Here is a 16,419-nt window from a genome sequence, read left to right as displayed (position 1 = left end):
ATATATGGTGTGCCATGTTGTGAACATCTACGGTCAGACTTCCCAAATGAACGTCGTACACAATGTTCGCTCTGGTTCTGTGCTCATATTAAACCCACACTTTGTGTACAAACTCAAACACGCTGTTTCGTACCAAAACACGTACACATGTTCGTACACAAAACGGTTCTCCTTGGCATACGAGCACGATGCGACGATCTATCAAGAGAGTTCCTGTACGAAGTTCTACCAAACATTCGAATAAATAAATAGTCAAGATTCTTTGGGTTATTCAGCGCAATCTCAAGTCATACCCTAAACGGTTCTAGAAACATAGGAATGAGCAACGCAAGGAATCCGGACTGCCAACGTCTATGACTTTCAATGGCAGCACAGTTACTACATTCCACGATACGCACAGACTTTTTCGGATAAATGCGCGAATATGTTCACAGATGAGGCCTTAGTAGAAGATCAAATTGAACTCGCCATTAATTCGCAATCGATGTTGATGAAACGATGATTACTGGAGCTTGGCGACTGCGCAATTAGGTTACTGGAAATCCGCGAACATGTTCCCTAAAAAGCAACATAAGTGAGACATCAATAACTATTGCGGAATTGCTTTATTAAGTGCAGTCCCGAAATTGATCGAACTGGTGACTATGTAACCTCTTCAGGCTCAATGCAAGCAGTAGCTAAGTGAAAATCAAAGGGGCTTTACGTCTGGACACTCGACAGCGACTACTCAGCTGGGCCCAACATCCTACTTAACGAGTGTTCAATAAAAAGGAGAATGATTTCAATACCTATCTGTAATTAAAGTAAAGAGCATACATTTTTTTCTCCAAGAGAATTACTCTCTGAACTCCCTAGAACTGGGTGGCATGTTTCTTTTCGCTCGTCAGTTCAATCGAAGATGGCTTCGAAATAGCTAGCAGTCCGTGTTGTACGGTTTTACGAAACGCATGGTCATCGTAGAAAAAAGTTTACGGTAGACCACTTTCGAGACGAAGACGTGACCGTAAGTACAGTTTACCGGATCCTGGCATCCTTGAGCGTAAAGCGGAAGGCCGGAGGTTCAAGCTAAGCGGTTCGGCCATCAATCAACAACTGTACCAGGAGGACTGTCTTGAGAGAATTCTTCTGCCATTCTTAAAGGAGCATCATGCGGATGGGAAGTACGTCTTCTGGTCGGACAATGCGTCGTCCCATTACGTCAAGAAGACGCTGGAGCATCTTGAGCAGAAAAAGATATCGTACGTGCCGAAAGAAAGAAACCCGACCAATTTGCCCCAGTGCCGTCCCATTGAAGATTTTTTCAGCTCCCTCAGTGCCCTAGTGTACAAAAATAATTGTCGGTCAATGATACGAAGCAGTTGACCACCAGGATCCGGAATTCCATCCGGAAGATGGACGTCAGTGTCGTCCAGCGCTCTTGTGAGAGCGTCGCGACTAAGTTTAATCGTACGGCTGACCAGGGCCTCTGCTCCAATATTCATTGACGTTTTTTGAAGAATACACATTGTTTTAAATAAAAAATACCAAATTCGATGATTTTTTTTTGTTTTTTTTTTCTACATGACTGAAAACATTCTATTTTTTTCATTGAGCCCCCGTTGATTGGCTCACGAAACAAACATCGGTACCGAGAGAAATTCGGTTGCCGTCGAACTCTCAGTCGGAGTAGCATAATATTCGATTTGATCTCGATAAAGCTGGGAGCTAAATGAATCAAGGAAGCGGGTATCGTTGTAAGGAGAAATTCTTCCGTCGGGGAACTATCAGTCGGAATAGGGTGAGTTCACCGTCTGGGACTATCCGAGTAGATCGTGACAAGGGTGAGAGCTGAATGATTCATGGAAACTGGAGCTAAATGGTTCAAGGAATCAGCACCTAAACGGTTCACCGGGACGAGAGCTACAAGGAAACGTAATAGATGGAGACAAGAAGCAAGAGAAGAGTCGAGAGATAAATCAAAGCTCAAAGGTCGAGCCATTCCACGATCCAAGTGAGGCTCCGAGATATAGCAGAAGAAAGAGGTGCGATGAAAGCACAACGAGCCACCCTACGAAGTAATACCTTGACGTAGTCCCGTTTTAGAAGAGCGTAAAAGAGTAAGGAATGTTTTGTTGGTTAGATACGAACGTGAGTCGTGAGTTCCACACAGTGCCAATACACTACAGGCCAGGTTTTTGAAGCTTTTTAAACCTCAATATAAAAAAACACAGACTTTCCGATCTCGCGGAACTGAGTGGGATGGTATGGGACTTGGCCCTGCGGGCCTCGGTTAGTAAGGCGAAATTTCGACTAATGGCATAGCCTTTCTATATGAGATAGGTAAAACAACTCAACTTCGGACTTCTAGAGTAGAGGACCCGCCTAATGATGATTCGATCAACGACAAACATCACGCGATCAGACCTGTGATACTTCCCGCTTCCAACCAGCTTTACTTATAGCGTAAGATAACAGTCAGTTCCTAATGGTCAAACCAAGTTCAACCCCACAGTGGAAAAGTGCGTAGTTACCCAAACTAATATTACACCAGGCTGAGATTGATTGCCGATGAAAACAAATTCCGCCCTTTCCTTTCGCGTACGTGCCACACCCACCCCCGGACCGGACCCGGTTGTATTTATGGCCGCAGTTTGTGATAAGAACTTATCTATCGGTTAAGGTTGTTCTCTGTTTGATATCAAACTGGTAATGATATGTGGGGTATCAGGCCAAAGATTACATCACCACCGCCGCAAGAAGGAGGCGCGTCGCAATTGTCCTACGGATTGCACGTGCGATAAAATCTGTTCCTGGGGCACGTTTGAAGAGCCCGACTGAATACATTTCTGATCGGAAGCCTGATTAGTCATTATGTCCACGATGCAATGTTCTTGTTTTCTGTATTGTAATCGAATGTTTCGTTCAATGATTGACGCAATTATGGCATAGTTTGTTGTTTGTTTACCGTAACGCCAAACGTGATGCGCGTGCTTCCTTCGCTGCTGATGCTATATTTGGGTTAAGTTCGTTGCTGTTTATAGTTGCGAGAGTTCACTATCTCTTCGGTTGAGATGACCCCATATGGGCGATAAGCTAATTATTATGTACTTTCTTGTGTAGTAATGGTTGAAAAGCCTGACACAACTGCAACCCAAAACAAATCGATGACATGGCGTCAATGACTAGAATGCAGCGCGTCAATTTTTTGCTCCGATTGCTTCGATTGAATTGGGTTAAAAAAAGGTTTTCGATAGGGTAGGAAAATGATCAAGACTTTCATCAACTGCGAGCAATCTTTCAGGTTACGTTGAGATTACGTACCTCAGATCTGAAGCTATCAGAATTATTGAAAAGTTTTTTGAGATACTTACTTTAACATCGCCGAACATTTCCCGCAGATCATGACTCTCGCTTCCTAAGGCCAAATGGTACAGAATGTCCTGGTCCATCAGTTCGATGTTGGGATTTCGTAGCTTGACGGATCCGTCATTGTATCTGAAGGACAGAAGATGGAAAAAAATATTGGTAATGAATACTAATGTGGATTAGGCTTGAGGCGATGACGTTTTTACTTGATCCCGAAATTGAGTCAGGTTCTAACCCCAACCCAGACTAGAGACACTTTATACACAGACTAGCGAAGTGTCAAAAATTGCAGCCAAACGGACTGTTTAAAAAAGTGCAGCCAAACGAGCATGAGGGTTTTGTGAGAGAAAGTAGAGAAGGAAGCTCATGCAAAGCTTATGGGAACATCTGTGATGCCAGTTTACATCCATGGTTGCTAGTTTTACTGTTTTTGTCTCCGCAAGTCTGTGTATAAAGTGTCTGTAAGCTCAGATATTTTGACAGCAGTTGAGTTAGAACCTGACTCAGTTTCGGGGTCAAGCAAAATCGACATAGCGGCCAATTTTTACTACGAATTAATACTTAAATAACATTTTTTTGGGTTCAAAAATATAGGTACTGCGAATTGTCATTTCCTGTCAATCATTAAATGAAGGACACCCTCCATGGTTTTATAAACCTTCCTAACCATGTTATCCAAAACAGCCTAAACTTCATGAACAGTAGTCATTATTTGCTAAATTTCAACCGAACAACGATAAACTATCATCTCCTGCAGTGCCACAAATTTAAAAACGCTTATTTGACCCGTGATAGTGACTTTCCGTACACCTTTGAAGTATCAACTTTACCTCGTATCCAACCGACTGTCCGTATCATGCTCGTCCTCATCGCTCCGGCTATTGTTGCTATGGTTATTATTTTCGTAAGCCCGGGTGGCTCCGTTCTGCAGTGCTCTATCACTCATTCCGTTCTGCAGTCGATTTAATCACTGACAATGATAATTAATCCACCTCGAAGTACTTCTCTATTACTTCTCACTTTTGTATTCTTCCGTGGAATTCAAATCTTCTACAGAAACTGATGATACAACCAGGACCCAACGGTGAAAATTAATTAAATTACGCGAATTCGGGTTCAGAAAGAGGTGAGCCAAATGTGGCGAATTTTCAACGGAAACCAACCCACGCCTAGACAGGTGGCACAGCGGTTGTCGGGTCTGACATTTAATTAGTTAAGTGGCTGGCTTTAGCTTCTCTGTCTACATTCGTTGCGGTGATGCCGTCAGGCTTCGGCGGTAACTACTAGCCGGGACAGCTAATTTGTTTGAGGAGTATCACCTTCACACCAAATTTAAAAAGAGTTCCTGGCTGAGAAATTTGGTGGATGTTTCCGTTAGAAAAAAAAAACTTTTTGTTGTTGGACTTCACCGTACAACCAGTTTTTATGAAGCTGCCAAACGACATATCCCATCCATTGTTAAGTTTTGTTACGATTTAAGTTTATTTTATCATTGTTTCAAGGATTGAGACATTCTTCCGAACTGCCCCGATAACCAACAAGCATTATTGTATGCAGTAAAGTAGCACATAATTTGCATTTCAGATGCTTCTTGCAGTATATTAGCATTCATTATGCATAACTGTTGTTTATCAGCATTCAGAAAACTATTTAAAAGCTTCTTATCAGTAGGAAAGAGCGTTCTGAATGCACAACAGCAGTTAAAAAGCATTTTCGTGGCACAAACTTTAGCTACTGACTAGCTAGTCATTCATGTTATGCTAATACGTGCCTCGCAAATCAGCGATTTCTTCTTCCGCTCGATAAATCCAGTTTTATCGGAGCCGTAAGCCGAGTCCCTCAGAAATAGTACAGTTCAGTTAACATATTTATAAGACATCTTGAAATTAAATCGCTTCCGCGTTCCGGCAGATTGCGGTCACCAAAAATGCCTAGCTGGGCATGCAAGGCGAAGTTTTGATGAACTTTAAACCTTTCTATATACATATTGCATTTATCAATGTAATTAAAGAATTCTGCCTCCATGGATCTGTATAATTCTGCTCGATACTCAAAAAACCAGTGCACGGACCTACATCGGTACACAACCATCAAATTAACTGTTGTCAATCGTTTATTTGAAGTCAGTTTCTAACCTAGATTATATACGTCATTGAGTTGAAAATCGGCTCGGGTTCTATCCTGAAAGATATTTTTCGAGAGCCCAATTCAGTTTCACCAAAAACAAAGATCATCGATCTAGAGTAGTTTTGTCAGACTTCATGCGGGTGCAGAGATCGTTGATTAATAGGAGACCGTTAAGTGACCCTAGGTGACTTCCTTGAGGGACACCGGTTGACGCTTAAAATACGCTCGAGCGTGTGATGCCAATTCTAACAAAATCGGATCGATCGGAAAGGTAAACTTGAACCAACTTATTCATGGAAGAAATTCTAATACACATACTGCAGTATTAAACAGCAATGTAGTTCATCGCATTCACTTCTTGATACACATCTGGAACTTGTGTACGTTATCAAGTTCGAAGTGCAGAGCGTTTGTTTCAAATCCGTGATTAAGTTCTACATTGCATTACAGAGAATCTTTTTCCAAAGACATGGGCAGTTATAAAGTAGACACTACGGAAGCAACGCAAGAAGGTCAAATCTGAGGTTTCCGTACAGAAGAAACTTCTACTATCCCCGTCGATAAAACTGTTTTGGCAATCTTCTTAATTCACTGCATTGACAGTCATTCCGTTTTTGAAGTATAGTGATGGACCCACGACTCATCATTGGTTACAAATCAGCAAATTAGGTTTCTTACGGTACTGTTGCTGATGTTTTGACTTGGATGCGGAGAGCAAAAGCGGTACTCGATGCATATCCATATATCATATTAATGTACAATTCATGAAATTAAACAACGAATATCATTTTTGTCGACTATCCTGGGCGCATTGCTTTCCCCTCATTGGAAATTACATTTCTTTCTCGATAGTGAGTAATGGTCAGCTATATCCCCTGCTGCTGGCTGATCGTTCGGTCTGCCTTCTTCCTTGCTCTTGTTCGTGTCCATGTCGTCGTCGTTTAGAGTTTTGATTTTCGTTATTAGATGTTTGGTGCTTCTTGTGTTTTCGAGTGACTGGTATACTACCCACGATCGCATATTTGTCCCATTTTGTATAGGATTTCCTATCTTTATGGGACAGATTTACGATTAGCGCAGTATAGCCGTTTTTGCAGATCACTTTCCAAAGTTTGTTAGTTAGTGCAGGTTGCATTAAATAAATTTTATTTGGTTGTTTCGGCTTACCGTAGTGTACTGTCTGGTTACAGAATTGGTATATGGTCCAGGGTATGTGCATAGCGTTCTTTGGATGTAGTTAACACCTTGAGATGATCTGCTATTGATATCGCTAAGAACGCCAGGAAAAAAGTTTCTGTGTCATTTGTGACCGATTCCACTTCATCATATTTCGACACGATTTGTTTAAATATAATCCGTACTAGTGTCAAATCGCGGAGGCGAAGTTCCGTAAGAATATTGTCCATATACACGGAGATCTTGATGTTGAAATTTTCGTATTTTCGATTTCCTGTTGCATGTTGTTCTTTGCTACGAAGCTTACTGCCTTGAATAAGCAGTTAAACGTTATTAGTACTACATGCCTCGTACGGTGTAGCTGTATGTGTGACACTTCTGTAAGCTCAAAGTACATTTTTACCTTGATTAACCGTTCAACCTCGGGCACTATGGGTCTGCGTAAAGTCAATAGCAATTGTGTTCTCCCGTAATGGAAGAAATTTATTTTGTGATTCAATCATTTCACTTGCAGATGAGACAATGGGACTTTGTTGTGTCTATATGTTACATGTACGTGCTAGTGACGGCGCCGGTGGTTGAGTGGTAAGTGCGACCGCTTTTTCACTCCAGTTGGTCTGGGTTTAATTCATAGCCGCGGTCGTTGAGATTTTTCTGAGGTGAAAAAATCTGTGGTCACGTCTTCCTTCGGAAGGGAAGTAAAGCCGTCAGTACGGCCACGTGCGAATTAAGCCACCTAATATTCTATTTGGGCACACGATGGCGAGGTTTCGCCGTATACGGGATCAAGTTCGGTTTTCATTGCTGATGGCTTTGAATCTTTGAAAAAAAAACGCGTGGTGCTGGAAATGTTCCGTTGTTGACGATGTTCACAACATATCAACTTCAAGAGGCTTCCGTACAAAAACTACTGCTCGTAGAATCCCGAAAATGTTTGTTTATGAGTGGCATCTTCCCACCTATAGTGCAAACTTTGTCCTGTAGCCCTGTTTTCTCACTTAAGCCAGGAACTTTTTAAACCACCCGGGTATTTGTTCAAATTCCTGACGACATACAAGGTCTTAAAGAAACTGTATAAACTCAATTCTGTCACAAATATCACTCGAGTGTGTGGCACAAATCATAAACGTCCGGTTTACAACATTACTACTTTGTCTACTACTGGTAGCAACATTCATCATTATAGCGATAAGGATATAACCTTTGCGAGCTTTCATCTTCTTGCATCACTGCAATGGATAGTGGGGCGCAGGTCGACACATTATGCACGGATATAAAAGTTGCCTTTGAAACCGTAAATCGTACAATTCTTTTAACAATAGTGCAATAACATCTGGGCGTCTCAGAGAGACGTACCCCAAGGAAGCAAACTGAGCCCTCTGTTGTTCACACTGTTTTTAACGACGTTGATTAGCTCATTTATACTGATTTGGATTTTTTTTTGTTTTACAACGTGAAACTACTTGGAGGTATCTTCAAGAGCTCCTGGATCCTTCTACTTGCTGGTGCACCTGCATCCTCCTCAAAGTTAGCGTCTCGAAATGTTGAATTATTTCGTTTTGTCGCTGCGAAAACCCTTTATTTTAAGACTCTACTATTTAAGGGGAGCAACTCAATCACCTTGATCAAGTGAAGTATTGCTTGACACAAAAATGATATTCAAGATACATTACTCCATTGTAGTCGACAAAACCAACCACTAGGTTGAATTTAAAAAAAAAACTGCTCGTGACTTGTGCCTACGCGCACTTCAATGCTCGCTTGTCCGATCGATTTTGGGGTATGGGAGTCTTGGAGCGGGCACTCTGGGCCTCTTTTATTCACCGAGTCTCAGGGCGTTGTGGCTATGGGGGAAATTGCGGACGTGTGGTAACCTACACTTCATAAACCCTTGAAATAAATACCTTCTACGTTTTATTGTGTCAATACGACGGTGGGATGGCGGGGTGGTGGTGCTGATGATGATTACAGTCTCTAGGCTCTCGATGGAGGGAAGGTTTGCGGCGTTGCGAAAATCCTTTCGATCACGGGTACGGTCTGTGGACGGCACGTGGTACTTCGGAAATTACGGCTGAATCTGTAGGGTATTAACACCCGTTGATATTGTTGCGTTTTTGGGCTTAAACTTGGGTTCACCCAAACACAACTGGCGATAATTCAGGGACCGGCCTTGTGCGCATTAAGGTTTAACGAGGCTCGTCCTTAGGGAAGCCATTCGGATCACAATTTCCGCGAATGCGAAAAAAAAACTCGTGCGTCTCGTTTAGCGGTCGTGACTTTTCTACCCCACAAATCGTGATTTTCTCCCATCTCCAATCGACTCCAACGAAATTCTCTCCATTCTTCCGTTTTGGATCAGTTCAGTGGAGTGCTTTCTAATCCCCACCGACAGCAGTGGCACCAACACAGTTTAATTTGCCACCCACCCGTGTTTGAAATGACCGTTAAGGAAAGCTAGCTATACAGAATGTGTCCCTAACATCCCACACGTAATAAACTGTTACCAAATGACGGTAACGGAATGAATTATTGACTGCTAAAAAATATGCGGAAACAGTAGCGGAGACAATTGAGCTTACTGCTTACCAGGGTTGCCACTATTCTTCAAAAAAAAATCTGGCGGATCAATAAATATCTGGCAATATCTGTCACTTAGCAGCGACTTCAAGATCATCGAAATTTGACATACATTTTATTCTTCATAGAACGTGCATAAATCAATTTTTGTTGAAATTTTGTTGAATATGACCCAAATTCCCCCAATTTTTGGGCAATAGCTTCTATAATTTATATAGCTTCCTCGTCAGTCTATTTTACGACAGTGCAGCTAAAACTCGTTCGGTGGCGTGTTCGGAATTATATGAAAAAAAGTCTAATGCGTACCACAATTGCCGTCGATAAAGCAAGAGCAGGAATGTCATGTCGAACATACCTCACTTTGGCGCAGACTAAAAAACTTCAATAATGCAAAACGGAGAGGTTATTGGCGCCATTTTGTTGAAGGCATGTCAAAAGATACTTCTATGCAGGCATGCACAAGAACGGTGCTGCTCCGTGTCCTATTGCTGTGCACTGACTCATAATGTGTCAGAGCTAAATTCATTGAGCTGGTGCTTGCGCTGGTTTCCGATGAGCTAGAGTTAGCAAGTAGCACGAGCACCGATGAGCGAAAGCTCTCGCTAGCACGGTGATAGCTAGCACGCTGCACGGAGCTATAGCTCAGCTGATGCCTGCATCGTTTTTTCAGCAACCTGTCGCACATTCACCAACGCATATTTCTTGGTTTGTCCTATTCTTTCGTTCCATACTGCACCGTTTTAGCTCATCGGACAAGCTTACCGTGCCAGCTTATTGAGTTAACTCGTGCTAGCTCACTGAGCTAGCTCATCGAGCTTGCTCGTGCCAGCTTACCGAGCTAGCTCATGGTGCTAGCTTATCGTGCTAACTCGTTGTGCTAGCTCTTCGAATCCTACAGCTCGAGCACGAAGGTTACCTAGCACGAGCGCTGTCAGTGCTTATTGCTTTTGGTTCGTTCAAAGCGGCCGCTCAGCTCGTGTTAGGCTCTCGTGCTGTGCTTCCTGCATCCCTGCTTCTATGAAAACTTTTTAGAAGACAGCCAAAAACATGCGTAATCGATCAACCACAAATGGGGATGTTGAGTATTCAGATCGTTGGATTTTTGACTTTGCGAGTACGGTATGGCTCGATTCCGGTCCCCTCATAAGAATTCTTTCGAGACACTTCAAATGATTCTGAGCTCTCTTTCTCGGTGGTTAATTTCTCAAAATTGATTCCACTAACGATAAACCTATCTCCGACATTGATTCCACTAACGATAAACCTATTGCAAATTCTCGGCAGTCGGCTGCCCAGAGCAATAACCACATGATAACACTTCTCCCAGTTACATAGATCGTATCTCTTATCAAGGTGAATCCAGATTTGTGTATCTAATTACCCCACCTCACGGAAAAAAGCTTCTTCCCGTCAGGCACGTAGCCAGAGGGGGGGCTAGGGGGCTAAAGCCCCCCCCGAAAGTTTTCAAAAATAAATTTAAGAAACAACATGTTTTTCGGTGACTCTTAAAAAAATTGTATCTTGTTTGGTTTCAACAAATTAATGCGAGAATTGTGAGGAAGATTGCTATTTCGAACCACCGAAGACAGCGGTCAGGATATCTACTCAGTATGCTGAGTGTGATAAAACAGTTCCCTTCATATTGTGTGACTCGTCGGAAGACAAACGAAACTGTTACTTTAATTCTTGCTGTGGGGATCTGTCGAATGATTGAGTCGCAGAAGCAAGAAGTAGTGCTCCAGCCAAATACGGAGGCTATTGACTTCAGGTCTTTTCGCATAAGGTCGATCTTATGCGAAAAGACCTGAAGTCAATAGCCTCCGTATTTGGCTGGAGCAACATTAATGATGTGAAATATTTGCTGAAGGTGATTATGGAGGTTATGCTTACGAACATCGCCTTTAACGAGTTTAACCATGTGAGGCGTTCAGTGCTGATGCCATTTAACAAATTAGCCCAGGCGAAACCAGTCATTTTGCATAACAACTTGTAACATGTGGTTGATCCTCATATATATGCACGATGAGAAAATCAATGCTCGGCTACAAGATCTGATACCACTTACTTGCACCGTGGCTATTAAAAGATTCCTGTCACATTTGGAAAAAATGGTATTCATTATAAAGGACACATCTAGGAAGTATATTAAATGGTGTTTTTGTGGTGAAAATCTAGGTGAACAGACATATTTCCTCCAACCTGACCCTGCACGTAAAAACTGAATGCGATAGTATTATTTTACACATTATATCTTTGCATATACATAGTCTCCAAAACCATTTCCTGAAAAACAAACATTTGCCAAATTTTGGCTGCTGTTCGGATAATATTGACGGCAAAAACTGCGTCTAGTATCTCAAAATCAACGGTCGGCACCATCATTGAGGAAGTCGACACTCGTGACCCGTCAGAAATTCGCGAACATGGACATGGCAGTAACCACTATGATGATAAGGAAGTGTACGAGATAGAAATGAACACCACCGCGACACTGTTGGTTAGGAAAAATATTTCTCAGCCTAGTAAATAGTTCTCCACATGCAATCGCTAGTTGTTCGCACGAGATCTGTAGGACAACCATTTACGTTTTATCACTTTCATTGTTCACATCATGGAAATATATTGAAGACACAAGGCTTCATTTAGCCAATGCATTGAACCGAATAAAATAAACGAAATATATAATAAAATTGCAGAAGTTTTATAGAAAAGTGAGCTCAAAAACTGTCCCAAAATGAGAACTTTATCGCTAGTGGTTGTGTCTAACAAAACTCAGATATTATGTTATATATTAGCCAGAATAAAGTTAGTTAAAGCATAAGCAGATTAAATTTCTGTAATAGGTTAGTGCACTGTACGCTTAGTAGAAACATCAGGCATCTCACTCAAGCGTGCTAGACAAAAACATTTCCGTTAGTTGATGACAATATAGTCGAGAAGACAGTTTTTGTTTTCGCGTCATTTTAATGCAATAGTATTTCTGTTGACACTCAATTTCATTTTATGCGGAGAATGCGGTCCGTATTTAAACATTATTAGTCCGCAAAGTAGTGATATTTTAAACAATCGAACAATAAGTAAGAAAAATGCCAAAAAATAAACAAGCCAAAAAGTGGTAAAACAGCGGTTTTTCTGAGGTGTTCATCAACCCAAGAATTGTATACCGTCGTATATTACTAATGTTGTTCACATACAGAAACGTACATAGTAGCGGTAGGACTATCTGTTGTGATTTTATCCTTACTTTTCAACGGATGTCAATAGATGCTAAACCACATATTAGTCAATCAATCATAATAAACTTAATGTTGTAAGCAGCAGCATTTCTGTCTCTTTCGATGGTTTCCAATTAATGTCCATGTAAGTCTAAAAACGACGTGACGATACAGTGAACAAACATCAGTAGCCTATCACGGAGAGCGACTAAAATGTTGTAACTAGTTGAGTCTACAGTCAATAAATTGGGATTAATGTTTCGATTTCATGTTTTCGTTTTATTTGTGTTCGTTATGGAATAAAATGAGAGAGATGAGCAGAGATCACGAAGAAAAAGAGAGAAAAAATAATAAATAAATTGAAATCGACCCAAGAGCAGCTGTTCTATATTTTCTGGGCACTCAACTACAGAACAACAGAAATCATCAAAGAAAGTTGGCCTTACACCTACGTTACTCTTCGACAGAGGTGAAGTAAGTGCGATGTATACCCGTCCATATGTCGGAATAAAGAGATGCTGAAATTATTGAGCTTGTTCATATTTATAATATTTCTTTTTTTTTCAATCTAAAATTTTATTTGAAACGGCTCAATGCGTTAGCACAACTGATCCGTGGGTCTTTTAAATTTTTTTACAATAAGTAAAAATAAAAAAATTCTAAGAATGTCGGTCTGCCAGATCTTGTTGACGCAGTTTGCTGCTGCGTGTTGAGATCTTTTTCCTTGGCGGTGAGGCCGCTTGGTGGTCATTCAGTCTGCCTTCTCTCGCGTTATCGTTCCCGTCCATGTCGTCATCGGTACTGCTTTCTTCCTGTTCACGATCAGAGGTTCTTATTTGTTTCTTGTTCTTATGGGTCGCTGTTGTATATCCGTCTTCATCGGTATTTGCTTCTTTATTGGCGATGCTAGTTGTTGGTTTGGGAGCGGTTGTCGTGGTCGTTGTACCTGCATTATTGGGTAATTGGATCGTTGTTTTAGGTTTATCTGAAGGTATCGGTGGCTGCTTGTTAGAGTTGGCTGTAGTAGATGAGTTTTGACTAGTTGCTTCGGCGCATGTTTTTCCGTAGTAGACTGTATAGTTACAGAATTGGCATGTTGGGGTCTACCCGGGATATGTAATTAGCGTTGTTTGCTTATAGGTCACGCCATCCTTCGGTGATTTGCATTCGATAGTCATGTAAGAAGGTATTGGTTTAGTCACTCGCATTCTCACAATACGAACGCCATTGGGAATGCCGGAGAAAAAATTTCTCCAGGTGTCATTCGTAATAGATTCTACTTCTCCATATTGCGACATGATTTGTTTGATGAAATCCTCCTTCGTGCGCGGGGCCAAATCATGGATACGCACGTCCACCATGTCGTTTTCCATATGCACGGGGATCTTGATTCTGGTGTTATTAAATTCGACCTCGTGTTGCATGTTGTTCTTTGCAATAAAGTTTTCGGCCTGTGCTAAGCTTCTAAACGTGATCAAAACACAGTTTTTACGTGATGTAGCTGAATGTAGGTAACTTCAGCGAGATTAAGCTCCATTTTCACTTTAACTAATTGTTCCACTTCCTTAACTGTTCGTGTTATCCCGTAGCACAGGCACTTTTGCTTCATTTGGCAAACTCATTTTACTCCGCAGCCGGGGGCAACGATACAATTTGTATGTGCACTGATATAGAACAATAGCTAGCTTGATTCACTGGTGCCTGTAGTCTGCTATAGCGTAGCAATTTTTTTTGCTTTTGCTTTTTGCGACATCAGAAGGTAGACCTTCTAGTTCTTTTGGTAATACATTTAACAAATTTCACGTACCGTGTGACCTGTGTTTTTTTTGGTCACAATAAATCCGTGGTCGCTGGGCCAGCTTGATATAGACCCCTTGAAAATTTTGTTATATTTGTAAATATTGTCAGTAAATGTCTAAATGTGAAATAAATGTCATAGCTTCCGTGTTTACATGTTTGAAGGATGTTTATTTCATGTTTAGTAGTCTTCGGTTGGTGCCCGTCAGTATTTATTTATTTATTTATTTACTTGTTATTTATTTATTTATTTTCTGGTTATTTATTTATTTATTTGCTTGTTATTTATTTATTTATTTATTCCATATTTATTTATTTACACTATTTATTTACTCCATTGTTTATATTATGTGTCAGAGAGTTTATTTACATTTTTGTTCATTTGTTTATTTGGTGAAAAGTAAAATTATACAATGTAAAGGTTATGCATGCAACCAATCCGATCTAAAAATTCAGTTAAACTTTTTATCGGGGCACCAACCCATACACGTTTGTAAACAATGTTTTTTTTCTGCTACGCTATATACAAGAAGAGGTCATCGATCGTCGTGAGTGGAGATGGTTTCCGGGGGCACGGGGGAATAAAAAGGGTTTCCCGCGTTGAAAACGGGATCAATCACTAAAGTTCGGTCCGTGGAGTGAAGAACCGCGGCAGCGTCGTCCCATCGCAATACCGGGACTGTGCGTTTCATCCGTTTTGTAGTTTGCGCAAAAAGTGGGATCAGACAGATCCGAAGAACGATCCCCCCGTTATTTTTCGGTACGGTTGAGGATCCTAGTATAGTGTTTTGCTGGCAAAGGCAAAAAAACCACAAGCGACGCGAGTGCACTATTGGTCAAAAGATGCCACAATAGGTGTCGAGAAGTGCGCGAAAGTGTAGAGCCATTGTACCACTCCCGGACCATTATCGAAACGCAGGCCACACGTTACACGGCCGAGTTGCCGCCGCATCTGGATCCCGACCGACGGAAGCACCCGGTCTGAACACTCGTCTGCAGTTCCAGTACCAGTTCGTCGTCCCCGGAAACCCATCGAAGCAGCAAGTCGACCAACGTTCGTCCCGGCCGCAACGATTTTCTGTACGAAGTAATATACTATGCGCAAGTATTCTCAATTTTGTGTTTGTCGTAATAAAATGTAAGGTCTCGTCTATATAAGCTGTTTTGTATAATTAGTAACGTCCTTGAGGTGAATTAGTCCGCTATTTTGTGTTTAGAAGTGTTTACTTTGCCCAGAGACCACCGTATTTAGGGTTGATAGTCCGCCCAAGTGAAATTCTCCTGGAGACCGCAGAAAACGACCCAAATGCTCGTGTTGAAGTGTACCGTAAACCGTAGTTAAAGTGTGAGTCCGCGTAGAATTCGTAAAGATAATAGTAACAACCGTCAAGTCCCCAGTTACCGTGCGTTTAGGTGGATTTGACGTGACTTCAAATCCTGTTTTTTTTATCAAAATGAATACCGCCCTCATAGTCACTGTAAAAATACCTATCTAAATACGTCACAATTTAGAAATAATATAAAACTATTACCAACAAAACGAGAATAAGTAGTTGAGGACATTTGTTTGGCACCAGTGCACGTTATATGATCAACTTACGGTGTATTTAAAATTTTGATTCAACTTTAGTTGGAATGTTTCAATAAAACGATGAAACGAAAGGATTTGGGATCTGGATCTCTCCGATGGATTTAGGGAGCTAGTTCTTTAAATTTCGTGATTTTGAAACTGCACGGTGAACGACACATGCACGGCGACTGGCGATTTAAAGGAAAATTAGAAGATATTAGTAATCAGTGTTTTCATTCGATTTGTAGACAATTTTCTTTAATCAATTAAATTGTGGGCAGTTTCCTTCAGTTGATTTAATCATTTAAATTTATATTTTGATCCTATTGATTACCAAAAATCCTTCCTAACTGGGGTTCTAATCTACCCGACCAAGGCTAGTCTTGAAAATAGTTTCATTTAAATAGAATATATCAAAAAATTGTGTTAGCATGATGCCTTGGAACTGGTAATACTCGCAGAACACCAGACAAAGAAAATAGAAGTTGAACCGTCTCTGCGCATCTACAAATCGCTTGCTAAATCAGAAGATTTTGTACGAATTTCGACATTCTCTTCGTTCGAACATTTTATGGATATTTTTCTACTCATTTCGGTTTAGCATCTTCTACG

General features: G+C 41.1%; 1 protein-coding gene across 6 annotated transcripts in view; it reads right to left on the bottom strand.

The window, feature by feature from the left end:
* Window positions 1-16,419, bottom strand: part of LOC131689362 (uridine phosphorylase 1) — a 48,837-nt gene that overhangs the window by 6,071 nt on the left and 26,347 nt on the right. For 4 of the 6 annotated variants that reach the window (XM_058974420.1, XM_058974428.1, XM_058974443.1 and 1 more), the window contains exon 4: window positions 3,351-3,474. In XM_058974420.1, coding sequence (XP_058830403.1) covers window positions 3,351-3,474 — 124 coding nt within the window. Of the gene's footprint in view, window positions 1-3,350; window positions 3,475-4,175; window positions 4,405-16,419 lie in introns of all 6 variants that reach the window. The other 2 variants (XM_058974412.1, XM_058974406.1) reach the window with 1 other exon arrangement.

Source organism: Topomyia yanbarensis, chromosome 1, assembly GCF_030247195.1.
Source record: "Topomyia yanbarensis strain Yona2022 chromosome 1, ASM3024719v1, whole genome shotgun sequence".
In the NCBI taxonomy this organism is placed as follows: domain Eukaryota; kingdom Metazoa; phylum Arthropoda; class Insecta; order Diptera; family Culicidae; genus Topomyia; species Topomyia yanbarensis.
Note: the sequence above shows the minus strand (reverse complement) of the source record. Positions and strands in the feature narration are given on the sequence as shown.